Genomic DNA, 18520 nt, shown 5'->3' with positions numbered 1-18520 from the left:
CCCGCTGCTTTCTCTGGGAAGCCCCCTGCGTGGCTGCAGACCCTCACCCCCTGGAGCTCACCTGGCTCTGCACCTCGGTGTTCTTCTGGTGGTGTCCGAGCATCGCTGTGCCCGAGCGTCCCTTCCCCCTTCAGGTGAGCTCTCTGTCTTCTTGGGGCATGTCTCCTCTGAGTAGGGTCAGGCTCTGCCTTGCTGGAAGGGTGGAACTGGCCCCCCAGGTCTGTGAAGACAGACCAAGGCAGGGCTAGAAGCGTGACAAGCAGCCAGCATCCATCCCCGCCGTCCACCAGGGTGGGCGGTGCAGAAGGTACTGGGGAATGGAGCCAGGTAAAGGACCGCTGCCGGGGGTTGGGGGGGTGGGATGGTGAACGGGGGAGTCTGTGCCTCAGGCTGCTGAGGAAAGGGAGGCTGATTTCCTTTCCAGCTCGAGGCAAACTGTGAGTCATGCTGTGCCAGCTCTCTTGTCTGCCCCTTCCCCTCACCCTGCCCCTGCAGCACCCCGGAAGAGCCCCATGAGCAAAGGGAGCAGACAGTGCTGAACCACAAGCTGGAAGTCAGGAGACCTGGGGTGGCCCTCTCTGGAGCCTCAGTTTTCTTCATCTGTAAAGGAACTGGTTGGATTCCTGCCCATTTCCACTTCTAACTTTCTGTTATTCTTGCAAAATGAGATAGAATGTGTTACCTCTTTTGGCTGAAGTCAAAGGAATGACTGTGTAACAGCAGGAATGGAACCAGAATTTGAACCTCCAGGTTCAGAGCCCTTTGACCCACACTCTGCACCCAAACTGGCCCCCCTGGTGGCTCAGACGGTAAAGAATCTGCCTGCAGTGCAGGAGACCTGGGTTTGATCTCTGGGTCAGGCAGATCCCCTGGAGAAGGGAATAGCTACCCACTCCAGCATTCTTGCCTGGAGAATCCCATGGACAGAGGAGCCTGGCAGGCTACAGTCCACGGGGTCGCAAAGAGTCGGACACCTACCCACCTGCTTCCTGGCCTGATGACCATGAGGCCTGGCCTTGGCAGCAGGCAGCAGCTGTCAGCTTAAAGAACAGACAGAGACGCCTCTTCCCCAAGGACGGGCCCAGGACTGTGCTGGTTTGCCAAGACTTCCTAACAAAGTGCCGCCGACCGGAGGCTTAAACAACAAAACCGTATCTTCTCACCGTTCTAGAGGCTAGGAGTCTGAGATCAGGTGCAGGCGGGGTTAGTTTCTGCCAAAGCCTCTCTTTCTGGCTTGTAAGTGGCCGCCTTGTCCCCATGTCCTCACATGGCCCTCTGGTCTGGGTGTGCACAGAGGGAGAGGGAGATGTCTCCAGCCCCATCAGGTTAGAGACCTCATTTAACCTCAGCCAATTACTTAACTGTCCCACTTCCAGATGCTGTCACTGTGGGGTGGGGGCCTCAGTATAGGAATTAGGGGCGGGGTGGGGGGACACAGTTCAGCCCGGTAGCCGCCTCCTGCTGTGTCCTCGCGTGGTCCCCGCCCCCAGTCTGTGTGTTACCTGTGTCCTCATCCCCTCTTCTTATAAGGATACCTGTCATGTTGGGTCAGGGCCCACGATTATGGCCTCATTTTACCTCGATTACCTCTTTAAAGGTCCCATCTGCAAGGATACTCAGTCTGAGGGGTTAGGCCCTCACCCATATGGGTTTTGAGGGAACACAATTTAGCCCCTAACTGAGTCTTAAGCAGACATTTCTGGGAGTGACTACTCTGTAAGCAGGGTGACAGTATTCCAGGATGATTATGAGGAGCATGACTGCAGGGGCTACGAGGAGCTGGGAACCAAGTCGTCTGATCTTGGAAGGTGGTCTTGGAAACCCCCGAGACCAGCCTGTGCTGCTGTGCAGGAATTTAGTGGGTAAAAGTCAGTTTCTGCCTCGGTTTCTTCATCTGTAAAATGGGACTATGATAGACCCTACCCCACAGGTCACATTAAGTGAGCTAATACACACAGCGCACTCAGATCTGCATCTGACATAGATCTCCACTCAATACATGTTAGAAAGCAGATGCATTATAGGCAGATGCTTTACTGTCTGAGCCACTAGGAGGCAGAAAGAATAGTGAATGAGAATAAAGTGGAACCCTCACACTACCTACCAGCCAGACCTAGCCCACCTGCTGGAGGAGGCAGAATCCCACCCTCCCCTGCTCAAAAACTGCCCCTCCCTCTTGATGTGGACCTTCTCTGGTCCCAGCCACTCCCTCTTCATCCTCCGACCGTCAGTCCACCCATCCATCTATCCATTCTTTCCTGGGCTAGGGAGGAAGGAAAGGTGAGGATGACCCAGCTCCTGACCTCAGAAAGCTCCCAGTTTCAGCCCCATGGGTTATCTCTCATCAGAAAGATTCAGGAGAGGGCCACGATGAAGAAGCCATAAGCTTGGCCCCACGCCCGCTGGGTCAAGGCAGACGGGATTGGGAAAGGGGCTTATGGCCTGTAGAATTGGTCTCTTGAGTATCTGAGATTCTGCCCAGACTTCACCTCCTCCTGGAACCTTCCTCACTTCCCCCATTGTGTTGGTAACGTCCTCTTCTTTACCCAGAGCCCCTCCTGCTCTGGGGGACCATGCAGTCCGAAGCCTTTGGCCCTTGACTAAGTGCCCTTTCCTCTCCCTGCTGAACAGGAGCTCCTTCGGGCCTGGACTGTGCCTGGCTCTGTGTCCGGCATGTGGGAGGCCTCCGGCACTCCTCTCGGGTAACTAACTGTTCCATGAATGATGTACCTTCCTGGCCATGAGAGCAAGAGGTCAGAGCCACAGGGAAGAGGCAGGGCCCGGGGTTGTCTCCTACTCATACAGCCTGTGCCCTGTGCTGCCGGGGGAGCCCTGCTTTCCGCCCTGACTTCAGGGGAGAGTCCAGACCACCTTGCTGGAACCTTAAGAAGGCAATGAGGAAGTCAGGTGTGTCAGAGGGGTCAAAAAGTGTACCCGCATGGCGAGAGACACTGTAGAGTCATTGTATTGTTCATTATTATTCTTAAACCCCATCTGGCGTGGGCCTGAGAAGTAGAGCTGCTGCCAGAAAATGGAGGGGTTGGGGGAGCAGTGACCTCAGAAACGCCTCCCTGGCAGGTGATCTGAGTGAGCTCCAGGTCAGATGCCGCTTCTCACCCCACCCCTCCTCCAGCCCAGGCGGAAGCAGCCGGCTCCCCCCCACCCACACACCTGAGTGGTTGCCCCGGCTCAGCGGCTTCATCCAAGTCACTGCTGCCATCACCACGATTATCACCCTCCCACAAAGGGTGTCTGCTCGGCTGTCCACTTAGATGTGGAGATTTGGAAAGAAGTTATATGATCAAAGCTACGGTTTTTCCAGTAGTCATGTACGGATCAGAGTTGGACTATAAAGAAGGCTGAGCACTGAAGAACTGATGCTTTCGAACTGTGGTGCTGGAGAAGACTCTTGAGAGTCTTGGACTGCAAGGAAATCAAACCAGTCAATCCTAAAGGAAGTTAACCCTGAATATTCATTGGAAGGACTGATGCTGAAGCTCCAATACTTTGGCCACTTGATACAAAGAGCTGACTCATTGGGAAAGACCTTGATGTTGAAAAAGATTGAGGGCAGGAGGAGAAGGGGATGACAGAGGACAAGATGGTTAGATGGCATCATAGACTCAATGGACCTGAGTTTGAGTAAACTCTGGGAAATGGTGAAGGACAGAGAAGCCTGGCGGGCTGCAGTCCGTGAGGTCACAAAGTCGGACACAACTGAGCAACTGAACAACACCACCACTCTGGGGTAGAAAAGGGACACCGGGATGTGCTGGCCACACCCTGCACCAGAGGCTTACGACAAAGGCACAGGCGTGTCCTCCTACCCAGGCCCAGGGATCCTCAGCACCGTTGCCCTGGGCAGGCTTGTGCTTATATGTTGGTCACATGATTCAGAGCTCATACCAGAGTGCATGTGACTTTACTTTGGGCCAGTGGATCCCTGCTGAGGTGGTGAGGCACTCTGAACGTGGCCTTCGCTGGGCAGGGCCAACCTCCTCCCATAGTGCTCGGGTGCAGACCAGTAAATCCGTTCCAGCAAGAGGCAGGCAAAGCAAGCGCTGGAGCGCCATCGTCAGAGTCTTCAGTTCTCATCTGGATGAAGGTGAAGCGGCCTTTCCACGGTGGACACAGCAGCGGTTCCAGCTCCCAGCAGAGACCCACAGAGACTCACAAGGCTGGGTGGGGCCAGCGACGGGCTTGCTCACTTGGTTAAGAGAGAAAGGCAGTCCCTTGTTCATTCAGGACTGGGGACTTAGCAAGCCAGAGAGTGAGGCTTGAGGACGAGCTGGGGGCAGATGGGGAGGCCAGAAAAGAGCAGGGAAGAGGGCTCCAGCTTCCACTCCGGGCTCTAGCTCCCGGACGCCCCCTGTGGACACTCCGAGCTGATACAGAGCTTGGAGAAAAGAGGGGTTTTCCTTATACCTGTTGCGCTCTACACTTCCCAGGGCGCAAGGATTTGACTAGCAGGCTGACCAGTTGGTTCACTCATTCATGAGACAAACACAGAATGTCCACCAGGCGTCCAGCAGTGTGCCATGCACCAGGTGTGCAGAGAGAAACCCACCGACACCTCAAAACTTGGCTCTCTGTCCTTCTGGGAGCTGATGAGAAACAGCGTTCCTCCAACATGTACGTTTGCAAAGGAGTTTTGATTTTTTAAATCCGCTGTCTTGCAGAGTCTCAGAGAAGAAGCAATCGCTTGGGCCCCCCTGTGCCAGTGGGGAATTGAGGCTGGTGGGGCGCTTCACACCCATGCTCTGAGGGATGCTAAGCCCACCTTGCCACCAGGACCTGAGACCCAGGAAGACGACCAGGTGGCACCCAGTACAGCCACCTCCCTTCCCTGAAGCTTTGGGGCACTTTCCCCGTCATCTCCCTGGGACCCCGCTAAGATGTGCTCTCTCAAACGCATGCCCCAAGCCGGCCACCACTGCTCAGCCGATGTTAGACGCTGGAGAGAAGGGCTAAAAATAGCTCCGATTTGATGCGCTGCTCTCCGGGGCTGAGCCGGCATCTGGCCCCTCCACCTTTTCCTGGGAGCTGAAGACGTCTCAGCCGGAGTTGGGGGAGGGTAGGGGAGGGGCCTTCCAGGCCAGCCAGGCAGTGGAAGCTTCCAGAATCCATTCTCACACTCAGAGAGGACCCAGAGCCCTCAGCCGGGCTGTGTTGGCACACTCTTCCCAGTATGCCGGCTTAGGGGCCCCGTGAGCCACCCACATCGGCGTTTGGGCAGTGTGAGGGGGTTCTCAGCTAGGACTTCTGTGTGGACACCCACGGGTATATGCCCAGGTGGGCCCTGGGTGCACCGCGCCATGCCTGTGATACACTGGAAAGATGGCTTCAGCCCCTCTGCTCTGTGAGCTGTGGGCCTCTGACCCCTCACAGCCCCCGAGCTTCGCTTCTCTCTCAAACTGTCCAGAGAGGGCAGAAATCCTGCCTCGTCGTAGTAGTGTTCTGCCAGGCTGGTTGGTAGGTTCTCTCTTTTCTCCAACCCAGGTCATTCCTGCTTTAATTGTGCTCCTCACACCCTCTCTGGCCATCTGCCTTGGGGAACATGTATGTTATGTATTTGAAGGTGGTGTTGCAGGCATCTCTTGGTCAAACGAGACCACCAGAGCCGGGGATAAATGCACCATAGCACCCTCTGCGTGGATGCTTACCATGGTGGGGTAGGGGCAGTGGCTGTACAGCAGCTTAACCCGGGGGTTAAGATCTAGCTGGAGAGGCCTCTGAGTATGTGACTCCAGTACAGATGGGCTGTGAGCAGGGAGGGAACTCTAGGGGTAGAGACCAGGCGTGTGGCACAGCCAATCAAATCAAGGCTGAAATCTGACTTTCCAACGTGGTGTGCGGTGTAACGCCTCTGAGCCTCAGTTTTCTGATTCTATAAAACGGGGCTGATAGATGACCTGATTCATAGAATTGAAAGTGAAGTGGGAGGAGAGGAAAGGGGGACATGATAAGGAATAGAAGAACGTAGCGTCTCTGGGTTAGAAGCACCGCCTCTGGAGTCTAGGTCTTGGATGAGACTGGCAGTCGCGTCCCGGGACTTCCTCTCGCTTCAGTTTCTTCATCTGCTGACGATCGTGACGTTGTCAGGTTAAATGACGTAATATGTGTAGAAGGTTCCCACTGTGCCTATTATGTAGGGAGAACCCCACAAATAGGAGTTATTACTGTACTGAGGACCCAGTGTAACAGGAGTGGGGAAGGGAAATGCTGTGACCTGGGCATGGAGAGAGACACATGGGGAGAACTGGGCCCTTTGAGGATGATGGGGACAGCAGAAGCCAAGACACTGAGACAAGCACATGCCAGGAAGGCCTGGGACTGGAGGCCAGCAGGTGTGGCCAGGGGCGGGGAGCGCCAGCAGGGGTGGGGCAGAGGCAGGAGGTTGGATACCTCACTGCACAGCCACTAGGGAGCCCCCTGGGATACTGGATCCAGGCTAGCCTTGATTTTCCTCATCTGTAAAAATGGGAGTATCGGTATCTGGTAGAGGTTAGGCAGGCAGGCTGAACCCCGATCCTGTCTGCCACAGCTTGGGTGCCCCCAAGATCTGTGATGGCCTAGAAGAGCTTGAAGGACTTTTCTCCATACTGACCTGGGGCCCCAGGGAAGACTCTCAGGGGTTCTCACCTGGGCATAGAGTCAGTATCCCAGGTGGGAGCACCCCCTTTTTGGCATCGCAGCCCTGGAGCCCCCATTAACGCCTGGGGACCCAGGTCAGCTTCCATCCTCAGCAGGTGACAGACCCCAGACCAGCAAGGTTCCTGCACAAGCGCCACGCAGCCCAGAACCCTGAAACCGCCTCACCTTGCTTTGGGGCACAGCCATCTGGCCCTGGGCCCCTGGGATGCAGTCAGCGATGCAGAGGACACACGGGAAGGAGCCCCTCCACCTAGAAGGAGGGACCCAACGGGAGTGCAGATCAGGCATCATCATGACAGTTCTCAACGCCTTCACCACGACCATAAGCCAGGCTTCCCCATCTGCCAGGCTCAGGTGGAGGTGAAGCAGGACAGGTGTGATCAGGGCCAGGGCTGCACAAGTTCGGATATCAGTGAGCTCAAGGGTGTGTGGAGGTAGCAGCTGGCCCAGCTCTGTCCTTGATTTTGGGGGCAGGATTCCTCCCATGATGACAGCCCTGCATCCCCTCTCTCCTTGTCGAGTGGCTGCAGCACCCTCTCTCTGGCGACTCCCGGCTACCAGTGGGAGAAGTGGTAGATTCCCACCTCTCCCCAGAAGTGATGTGCTTTAGCCTTTTTCCCTCTGCGTCCGTCCTCTGAGTCAGCTGTGACGCCAGGGGCAGGCAGGGACCCTCCCCCTCAGGGATCCCAGGTTGGAGCCTGTTGACACCAGGATATGATCATGGGCTCCGGGGGTCTGTACACGCGAGGACCTGAACTCGTGCAGCGTGTTCCGGTGCGTGGCGACGTGTGCGTGTGTGTCTTGCTGCATAGGACATGCATGCGGCTGTGAGGGTGCGTGAACTTCACGCGTGGTTGGCATGTACACACATGGCGGTGTGTCCACACTGTGAGTGCGGCGTGCATGAGTGTGTGGTGTTTGTGTGGAGCGTTCTTGGTGGTGGTGGTGGTGGTGGTGTGTGTGTGCCTGTGAGACAGTGCTCCACGCCCACCCAGGACGAGGGTCAACATGCCCCCAGAGGCATGGGCTGCTTGTGTTTAAATAGTACAAAAATATAAAAGTTTTTTAAATTGATGTATAAGTCACTTACAGTATTATACTAGCTTCAGGGGTGCAGCAGAGTAATCTGACGTCTTTGTAGATTATACTCTGAACAAAGTTACTACGACGTACTGACAGTATTTCCTGTGCTCTGCGTTCATCCCTGTGACTCATGTATTCAATGCCTCATAGTCTGTCCCTCTTAATCCCCTTCCCCTGTCCTGCCTTCCCCTAAGGGAACTCGTTTAAGTGGTATGTGGGTTTTTTTTTTATTTCAATTCCCAATTGTGCATTAGTAGTCTATAGAGATACGTTCAGTTTCCATACGATGACCTTGTATTGCGTTGTTGTTGCTCAGTCGCTAAGTCGGGTGAGACTCTTTGCAGTTCCACGGACTGCCGCACTTCAGGCTCCTTCCTCTGTCTTCCCTGTATCAGGAGACTTTGCTAAACTTGGTAATTAGTTCTGTGAACTTTGTTTTTATTCCTGGGGATTTTATCCAGATAGTCATATCATTTACAAATAGGGACAATTTTACTTCTTTCTTGCAAATTAAAAAAAATTTTTTTAATTGATTGATTATTTTTGGCTGCATCAGGTCACAGTTCTGGCTTGGGGGCTCAGTTGCCTCACAGCAGGTGGAATCTTAGTTACCTGACCAGGGATCGAACCGCGTCCCCTGCATCGGAAGGCAGATTCTCAACTGCTGGACCATCAGGGAAGTCCCTTTCCTTGCAGTTTGTATAATCTTATTTCTTTCCCCTGACTTATTGTACTGACCAGGACTTCTAGTATGATGTTAAATAGAAGTGGTGAGTGTAGACATTACTGCCTTGTTCCTGATCTTAAGATCTTCAGTCTTTATATCAGTAAGTGTGATATTAACTATTAATTTTTATAGATGTCTTTCATCTATGTCGGGTTAAGAAAGCTCTTTTCTATTTCTGGTTTGCTGAGAGTTTTTTTAAAAAATCATCAGTGGATGTTGAATTCTGTCAAATGCTTTCTTTCTGCATCAGTTAATGTAGTGTGTGGTTTTACCTGTTAATATCATTAATTGCAGTAATTGATTTCTGAATACAGAATAAGCCTTACATTCCCCAAATATACTCCAGTTGGATATCAAATACTATTCTTTCTATATATCACTGAATTTGATTTGCTAGTATTTCGTTAAAGGTATTTGCATCTGTGTTTATAAGGGATGGGGCTTCCTTGATGGCTCAGACAGTAAAGAATCTGCCTGCAGTGCACAAGACCCAGGTTCTATCCCTGGATTGGGATGATCCCCTGGAGAAGGGAATGGCTACCCACTCCAGTGTTCTTGCCTGGAGAATTCCATGGACAGAGGAGCCTGGCAGGCTATAGTCCATGGGGTTGCAAAGAGCTGGACACAACTGCGTGATTAACACTTTCACTTTCATAAGAGATATTGTCTGTAGTTTTATTTTCTTGTGTGGTATGTGTCTGACTTTGATAGAGTAATGCTGACCTCATAAAGTGAACACAGAAGTGTTCTCTCCTCTTTTATTTTTCTGGGAAAAAAGTGTATAGAATTGATGCTGTCAGTATTTCTACTTCCAGTGTTTCGTAGACTTTGTTTTTCTATTAGAGATTTCCAAAGCTTCAGGTGCCCCCAAACCTAGGTTTCGCCCTGTCTGGGACTTTGAGGGTGAGTTTCTGTCCACAATAGAGACTTTACAATGTGTCATAAGAAACAGCAGGGCACTGTAGGTCCAGACAGGTGAAATTATTCAGCCTCTCGCTTCCAGCTTCCCTTAACTAACTGCCAGTGCAGCAACATAAGTTGGCCAAGACCTCTGATGTACCTCAGTCCTGACTTGCTGTGTGACTTTGGGGAAATCACTCAGCCTCTCTGAGTCTCTGATGAACCAAAGAGGAAAAGATGACAAATATGTCTCCTTCAGAGTGTGCTGTAAGAGGTGAAAATGTGCTCAGAGAACTAGAGAGTTCTCCTGGAGGCATAAGGAACTTTAAACAGTTCTGTGGTTTATGAAGTAAGGGGAGGAGATAGCTTTGGAAGGGGAATAAGGAGAATAGACTGAAGGGAAGACAGGAGAACCCTCTGTGGGGGTCAGTAATAGGTGCCATCCTTGGCCTCTGGTCTCCCGTCTGTTCTCACAGGCATTGCCTCATCTGAGTCCCCTGAGGCCCTCTAAGGGGACCACGATAACATGCATCCATTCGTTCACCATGTCCTAGGGTCCTCCTCTGGGCCAAGCACTGCATAGATGAGAACACTGAGGCTCCATGAGGGTAGGAGATGTTCCCCAAGGCAACACAGCCAGGAACAGAACTGAAAAAGAACCCAGGTGTTAGGGGCAAACCATGATTTTCCCCTGTAGTAAAAGCAAGCAAGTTGCACTAAGGGCAGAAGGAAGGAGACAACTGGTCTACCTCATAGAGCTGTGTGGGTGGGAACTCCGAGCACTGGCCCCAGAGCAGACTTCTGGGCTTACGGCCCTCCTCAACCCCTTACTGAGCTGGGTAAACCGAAGCACATTTCGTAACCCTGGCACTTCAGTTCGCCATCTGTTAAAGAGGGGGTAATATTGCATCCACCTTATTTATCTGTTGCAAGGATTAAGTTAATAAATACAAAATGCTCACAGCAGTGCCAGGCACATATGAGGGCCACACAAACACTGGGTGTTACTTGTCAAGAGGCTCGGCCAGAGAAAGATGGAGTTAATAAAAGGATCCTTCGGCTTAGCGATCCTTCGGCCTGCCCCTCTGAGATGGGTGAACTGCCCAAGGTCGAGCAGCCCTGCAGACCTCACACCAGACACAGGTTTCCTGAGTCCTCACTCCACAGGACAGCTGCCTGCCTGCCTTTAGATCCGTGCCTTTCATGATCCAATGTTCTTAGGAGAGAAATAGTGTGACAGCAGGTGACACAGAATCCAGGTGGAAGCCAGTCAGGAGGAGGAGAGTTGGATGTTTTTCCTCCCAAACCACCTTTCTAGGGGAGGTGAGATTTCTGGAACCTGCCAAGGAGAGGGAGAAGGCGAGGGAGCAGCAGCCCACCTTGTGTCTCCTGCAGATGCTTTCTCGTGGGGACATGGCACATCTGGGACTGCCCCTCGGCCTGGCCAGATGCCCCCTTGCACCCCGATGCTGCCACATTGAAAGGTGCAGGCCTTGGGAGGCCGCCGGCTGGGAATGAGATCACGGCGCGAAGGAGCAGCCTTCCTGCGTGGCTTAGGGTCTGGCGCCACCTAGTGGCCATGGGCCATGGCTGTCTTTGCACAGGGGTGACAGCTTAGCAAGAAGAGGCTGCTGGCTGGGCTTCCGCAGAGGTCATCAAGACCCCACTCTGGATTCTATAAGGTCTACCAGGGACCCCGGGACTTGAGGACAGAAGAGGAGGGTGCAGGAGCCAGAGAATTGGGTGGAAGACCCTTGACTGGGATTTTTGAACTGGACTCTGATGTAGCTCCTACTCCAGGTGGCAGGCTATGTGAGCTGGTGTCCCAGGAGGCATGATAACCAGTTTTGGTCTCAGACTTGATCCCAGTGTACACTGGGCTTCAAGCATCTGTCTGCTTATGGGTGGGGAGTGGCTCCGGTTCTGCCCGCTCCTACCTTCATCTCTTCCCATATCTTGGATGTTACCATAGAGGCAAGCTTGGTTTCTCTGGCAGATGTTATGGTTGAAGCAACGTGTTCTGGGCTCGTTGTCTTCCATTTCGCTGGCCATGCTGAACAGAGGGGCTAGTGGCTTGGGGAAAAGGGGCGTGGAATGGCAGACCAAGAGCTCCCTTTGCCCTGGCGAGGCTGACCTGGGTGAACCTGAGTGTTGGTGTTACCTCGCCTGGGGACCTGAATGCATAGATAGGCTTGGGTTATGAGACATAATCATTCCCCCATTGGGCCCGCTTGTGAGGCTGGGGGAGGCAGAGGCTGTGGTCTGAGAGAGTAGACCTGAGAAAGTAGAGCTTTGTGGTCTGCCCCTGAGGGAGTCTGTGGCCCCCAGCACTGTGCCCTGCAGCTGCCACATCTGAGTAGAGAGGAGTTTAGGAGCAGAGAGACCATATCCAACCTGGGAGACCCATGGCACCAGGGCTCTCCCGGCCACGTGGCTATTCTGGGTGCCCGTGCGGAGCCTCTGGACTCGAAGCCCTGCTTCAGCTCCTTCACCAGGGCACCCTCGACCCCTCCTGCTCTGTCTCCCCAGGCCACCATCCGACCTGATCTGACCGTCCCCTCTGCCCGGGGTTCTGGAGTCCGGCTCCCCAGCCCCTTCCAACTACTTGGGACCACACGTCCTTAGAGCGGCCTCCCCTGCCCAGCCTGCTGCTACGGTCACCTCGTCTAGTCGGTCTCCTTCAGGCCCTCAGTTCTGACATAGCTTCCCTCTCCTTTGTCCCTTTGTCTTTCAGTCTCCTCCAGAGCTCTTTGTCCGTCTCCCTTCCCTCTGTGTACGGGTCTGTTTCTTTCTCCCTGTCTCTCCACCTGTCTCCATCTCTCTCTGTTGCCATCTCTTGTGTCTCTCAGTCTCTGCCCCTTTCTCTCAGTGGCCCCATAGCTTTCCAGGTCAGGTTCAACAAGCAACCCCCAGGCATCCCCCTCCTTCCCTTTGCCTCTCCCCTGGTCCCATGATTTTGGGAACTTACAGACAGAGGCCAAGAGGGAGGCAGTGACTCGTGGGAAGCGGCGCAGCCAGTAAGCGACAGAACCTGGAGCAGACAAGGATTCGATGCCTTGCTTTGCTTCAGAGCTTCTGTTTCGCCAGGTGTTAAGTGATGGTAACCAGAGCTGCCCCGCAGGGTGTGACAGGCCCTTCGGGAGATGCCTGGCCCGCAGTGGTGCCTGGTGGGGCTGGCAGCCACGCACTGTTCACTCCAGCCTGACACCATTCCTGTACCAGCGCCTCCCTCCCCACAGTTTCCTGCGGGGTTGTTCTCCGCTCACCCCAGGGAGTGTATATGCAGGAAATAAGGCGTCCCTCTCAGCCCCCTCCCGATGGGTCTTCTTCGAGGTCTTTTCCATAGGTAGGAGGCCCACCAGTTTGGACTTACATAGGAGCATCACTGTAGTTTTGTATTATTTTGCAAATGTAGGCTTTCTTACCTCTGCTTCTAAAGCACGGGCTGCTGTAAAATCCACGTGAGTTTCCTGGGCAATGCTCACCTTTCCCGTTGCTTCAAGGAGGGGAGTACAGAGCCCTTCTCTGGGAGCCTCTTAGAAAGTCGGTGTACCTGGGGAAGCAGGCTGCCTTTGCAGTGCTGTGACAGTGCTGTCCTGGAGGGGGCCTCAGCCCTGGGGGACAGGAGTCTTCCTTCTTCCACAGCTCCCCCTCCCCCAGGGAGGGTGTGAACAGAGGCAAGCTCACGTGTCCATGAGAGACAGACAAGACACGAGAAAGTTGGGGCGAGAACCAGTGACGGGGCTGGGGGACCGGCAAGGCCCAGGAGCCGAGGGATGGGTTTTCTTCTGAGCATGATGGGAAGTCAGGGAGGGCCGTCTGTGATTTTGACAAAATGCCTTGGCTGCTGGGCAGAGAGTGGGTTGTTCTGGGGGCAAGAGTGGGCCCTGGGAGGCCAGTTAGGAGGCTTCTGCTCTGATCCAAGAGAGAGGGGTGATGGCGGAGACCAGGCTGCAGTGGCGATAGAGACAGACCCCCAAGTGGGCCCCTGATGGGGTGCCTGGGGACAGCAGGGACCATTTAGGGGGCCAGCCACTCTCTCAACCTCTGTGATTCTGGCTTGGTGGTTTAGAAGACACATTCCCAGGGGATGGCCAGGGATGCATGTGTCATTCTGTCCTGTTGTCTGTGACCCCGATTGATGCTGCATGACCCCGATTGATCCTAACTGGGCCCACTGTGCTTTCTGAACCTTGCTTTGGTCCTGGCGCTGCCAGCTCCTCTGGGCTGGGCTTGGCCCCAGAGGCCACTGGCTGAGTCTGGCTTCTGTGTGTGCTAAGTTGCTTCAGTTGTGTCCGACTCTTGGCGACCCTATGGCCTGTAGCCCGCCAGGCTCCTCTGTCCATGGGATTTCCCAGGCAAGAATACTGGAGTGGGTTGCCATTTCCTTCTCCAGGGCATCTTCCCAAGTCTGGCTTAGATGATATCGTCCATCCTCCCCTTGTTGTGGCTTGGAGAAAGCGTCTACAGTTTAGGGAGAACTGCAGCGGGCATGGGGGCTTTCTTCTGTGGGCCTGGATCCACAGCCAGCAGCTGGATTATCTCCCCAAGCTCCCCGTCAGCCTCACAACGCTGGAACTCTCTTATGTTAAAGAAGAGTAACACAGACACAGAGTTGGGGTGATGAGTCCAGGTCCCCTCAATTAGCAGATGACAGAACCCACGCTTCCTTGGCCCTATGTCCCTCCTAGAGGGAGTGGGGTCCATGTGTTTGTGTGGCTGAGTCCTGGGCCACACCTCGACGGAGGCGCCACTGTAGGCTCCCCCTAGCGTGGAGCGGGGCACACATGAGTTTTGGGGTCAAACAGCCTCGGCCAGCTCCTGGTGGCTCCCGCATCCACCTCTGGAGCCTGTGCCTGTGAGCCCTGCCTGCCTGTCCCACATGGGTATACTTCAGCCTGTCACCCGGGACCCAGGCCACACCAGGCAGCCCACCAGTGATCCCCAGTAGGAATTTCATAAATGCTAATTCCTTTTCTTCCTCCTCCAGAGAGGTGAAAACCCTGCTGAAAATTTCCCCCTGGGACCCTGAACTTGACCGAGCCCACCTGCCCCCTGAGCTCACCTGTGATACTTCCTTGGCAGCAAGGTCACTGGGTCCCACTCTTCCATTTCTCACTTTATAGATGAGCAAACCGAGGTGGGGAAGGAGACAACTTGCCCAGGCCCCCTTCCCTGGCCTGACCCCACCCGACCCCACCCTGAAGCCTCAGTACCTCATTCGTGGGCTGGGAGAACCCCTAGAGCTGGTCCAAGCACTTGGAAGACCTCAGAACCAAGGAGGGGCGGCTGGTTTGCCCGGGAGGGCCTGGCCCTTCCAGAACCCCCACCCCAACCCAAGCCTCTCTCTGTGTTCTGTCCCGTCTCTCGCAGGTATATCCGCACCATGTACCTGGGGATTCAGAGCCAGCGGCAGAAGGAACACCAGCGACGCTTCTACTGGGCTATGATGTACGAATATGCAGACGTTAACATGCTGCGCCTCCTGGAGACCTTCCTGGAAAGCGCCCCCCAACTGGTGCTACAGCTCTGCATAATGATCCAGAAGAGCCGCGCCGAGACGCTGCCCTGTGAGTCCCCCCACCCCCACCCCGGGGCTGGGGGCCACCCTCCGCGCACACTCAAGGGGCGTCGCCCATCCGGATCCCCAAGTCCCCGGCGCAGCATCTTTGCGCCCCCGTGTGCGCGCCCGTACCGCCGCCGTCATGTGTGCACTTGCGCGGCCTTCATGTGCGCAGAGCAGAGCTGGGTCTCTAGTGTCCCTGGAGCGGCAGAGCAGGGGGCCTGGGTCTCCCAGTCCAGGGAAAAGTCCCCTTATCTTGGCGCTGGCCTGAGCCGCGGCGTTTGCACACACGTGATGAGGGAGACAGCACGTGCCCAAGAGGCTAACCGGCATCAGCAGTTTTAGACATTCTTGAGCCGTGGTGCTTCAAATGCGTTTACAAAATGCAGAAGCCCCGTTTATAAAACAGGCTGAAGCAGCTGTGTTCTAGGTACATGGAGGGTGGGGGTTCAGAGCCCAGGGTATCCCGCCCGCCGACCCCACCCCCACTCCTGGCCCCTGCGGCTCCAGATAGTCTCCAAGCGCCCAGGGGCTGGTCTGGACACCACTGGTTTCTACAGCAGCAGGAAGCCTTTGGAGGCCACTCGGTGACCCAAGAAGCCCTTTCCAGGTGGGACTCTTCTGGTCAAAGCACATTGTCACCCTGGGTTGCTGATGTCAGGGCAGACCCCAGTCAGACCAGCCTGCAAGTGTCCAGTCATGTCAGAACTTGTTTCAGTGGGGCTGGAGTTCTGATTGGGGCAAAGGTCCAGGGTGAGGAGGCGCTGGAGATCACGATGCTTGGGGGATACTGGGGACATTTCATCCTGGGGAAGATGTAGGCTATGTGAACCCCAGCATTTGAAGGGATATAGGAGAAGGCAATGGCACCCCACTCCAGTACTCTTGCCTGGAAAATCCCATGGACAGAGGAGCCTGGTAGGCTCCAGTCCATGGGGTCGCTAAGAGTCGGGTACGACTGAGTGACTTCCCTTTCACTTTTCACTTTCATGCATTGGAGAAGGAAATGGCAATCCACTCCAGTGTTCTTGCCTGGAGAATCCCAGGGACGGGGGAGCCTGGTGGTTGCTGTCTATGGGGTCGCACAGAGTCGGACACGACTGAAGTGATTTAGCAGCAGCAGCAGCAGGAGAACCATGATCATTCCAAAGAGTGGGAGGGAGCTACAGGGAGATGGTTATTGATTCACCATGTGGGAGACATTTCAAACAGCAGGAGCCATCCAGAGATGGAGAGACTGTCTCAGGAGGTAGTGAGTTTCCCGTCATGGGGAGCATTCAAGCAGAGATGTTGCTGAAAGGACTCAGTGCGGAGATTCCTGACTCCAGAGGATGTGAGTGTGTATGATCTGTGGTAGCAAGGGAGCTGGGGCAGAGGGTCCCTGGCCACTGGGGCCTGCAGGCCTCCTGGGTCCTTGCCTCTGGGTCCCCGGCTTCCCAAGCTGCTGCAGTGGGCCCTGGGTGTCACCAAGTTCACAGGCACCTGTAGGACACTCTCCAGTGGGATCCCCCCTTGCTCCACACCATCTGGAGAGGACAGCCAAGTCTGCGAACTTGGAAGGGGCTTGTTGGCAACGTGGACGCTGTGCGTTCTTGCAGGGCAGCAGCCTGGAAAGATGGGGCAACTCCCCCTGCTGCTTGACAGCTGTGTGACCTAGGCAAGGTACTGAGCCTCTCTGTTCCTCAGTTTTCTCGTTTCTGAAATGGAGATAATATTGGTACTTACCACAGAGGGTTGTTCTGAATATTTTGACATGACAAATGTCAAGGGCTTCAGGCAGCATCTGGCCATTTTGTTGTCGGTGACGGTAGAATTGGACCACACGTTACTAATGACATCATGGCCAGCTGGTGGCCTTTGGTGACACCTGTCCACTTTGTACCATTAATGCTAGTAGATGCTTAGGTAGATTGCTGTTTTTGTAATAGGTGAGTTTTCCAAGGATCTTGCCAGATACCAGCCTCTTCCACTTTTTCTCCCTATGCCATCTCTCCACCTTTGATTCTTCTTTTATAACTGGGTTAACATTACAGTAGTCAGCCTGAAAGATGGATTTGTATCCAATTTACCTGTAAAACTGGTTGTTTTTGTTCAGTCGCTCAGTCATGTCTGACTCTTTACGACCCCTTGGACTGTAGCACAGCAGGCTTCTCCATCCTTCACTATCTCCCAGAGTTTCCTCAAACTCATGTTCACTGAGTCAGTGATGCCATCCAACCATCTCATCCTCTGTCGTCCCCTTTTTTGCCTTCAATCGTTCCTAGCATCAGGGTCTTTTCCAGTGAGTTGGCTTTTCACATCAGGCGGCCAAAGTATTGGAGCTTCAGCTTCTGCTTCAGTCCTTCCAATGAATATTCAGGGTTGATTTCCTTTAGAATTGACTGGTTTGATCTCCTTTCTGTCCAAGGGACTCTCAAGAGTCTTCTCGAGCACCACAATTCAAAAGGATCAATTCTTTGATGCTTATCAATTCAAAATACAATCGTAGTGGTAATATTAAATCATGCAGATATTATGCAGTTATTATTGGGCTTCCTTTGTGGCTCAGCTGGTAAAGAATCCGCCTGCAATGCGGGAGACCTGGGTTCAATCCCTGGGTTGGGAATATCCCCTGGAGAAGGGAAAGGCTTCCCACTCCAGTATTCTGACCTGGAGAATTCCAAGGACTGTATAGCCCATGGGGTCGCAAAGAGTCAAACATGACTGAGCGACTTTCACCTTCACTTGAATATTTTGGTCATTTGGAGTCCTCCTTAAATCAGATGTCTCAAGTCAAGTTTAAATAAAGATAAAAATTATACATTTTATCTGGTAACATAGTGCCATTTTTCACTGGTAATGAGTCTGGTGTCAGTTGGGAGCTTCCAGAGCCTTCCTGGCTATGGCAGGGATGGGGAGGCAGCCCCGCATGGTGAGAAAAGTCCGCCAGAGCTGTGTGTAAATTCCACCTCCACCACTTATTGGCTTTACAAGTTGATCTCCTAACTGGGCTTCTTCGTCCATAAAGTGGGCATAATAACTCCTCTGGGTGGTTGTGAAGGTCTAGTGAACTGCACATACCCGTCTACAGCACTTTGGCGGGTATGTTATGGATATATGACACAGTCTTCCGGTCAACAAAGATGCTTTCATTCATGCTCCATACTATGTGCAGAGGGTAACGGGGAACATAACAGAGGTAGTCCAGGCCCTCATGAATCTTCCATTCTCTCTTGGGAGACATAACAGGAGCAGTTAGATAGCTGGCATATTGTGGCAAATGCTTTAAGCAAACAAACATGATACCAAGACTCTAGTACCTGGGGTGGGGTGTGCAGAGAGCTTATTTGTGCAGGGCTGGGTTTCCTAGGTGGCGCTAGTGATAAAGAACCCACCTGCCAGGACAGGAGACATAAGAGACATGGGTTGGATCCCTGGGTCAGGAAGATCCCCTGGAGGAGGGAATGGCGACCCACTCCAGTAGTCTTGCCCGGAGAGTCCCATGGACAGAGGAGCCTGGCGGGCTATAGTCCATGGGGTTGCACAGAGTCCGACACAACTGAAGCGACTTAGCACACACACATCAGAGAAAGCCTCTCTAGAGAGTTGACACT

The 18520-nt window shown here is 53.8% G+C and overlaps 1 protein-coding gene across 1 annotated transcript in view; it reads left to right on the top strand.

Moving 5' to 3' along the window:
* Positions 1–18520, top strand: part of XKR6 (XK related 6) — a 270900-nt gene that overhangs the window by 238100 nt on the left and 14280 nt on the right. Inside the window, exon 2 of the mRNA XM_027549001.1 lies at positions 14738–14934. Coding sequence (XP_027404802.1) covers positions 14738–14934 — 197 coding nt within the window. The remainder of the gene's footprint in view (positions 1–14737; positions 14935–18520) is intronic.

Source organism: Bos indicus x Bos taurus, chromosome 8 (assembly GCF_003369695.1).
Source record: "Bos indicus x Bos taurus breed Angus x Brahman F1 hybrid chromosome 8, Bos_hybrid_MaternalHap_v2.0, whole genome shotgun sequence".
In the NCBI taxonomy this organism is placed as follows: Eukaryota; Metazoa; Chordata; class Mammalia; order Artiodactyla; family Bovidae; genus Bos; species Bos indicus x Bos taurus.
The sequence above is the reverse complement of the archived record's forward strand: the minus strand, read 5'-3'. Positions and strand labels throughout refer to the sequence as shown.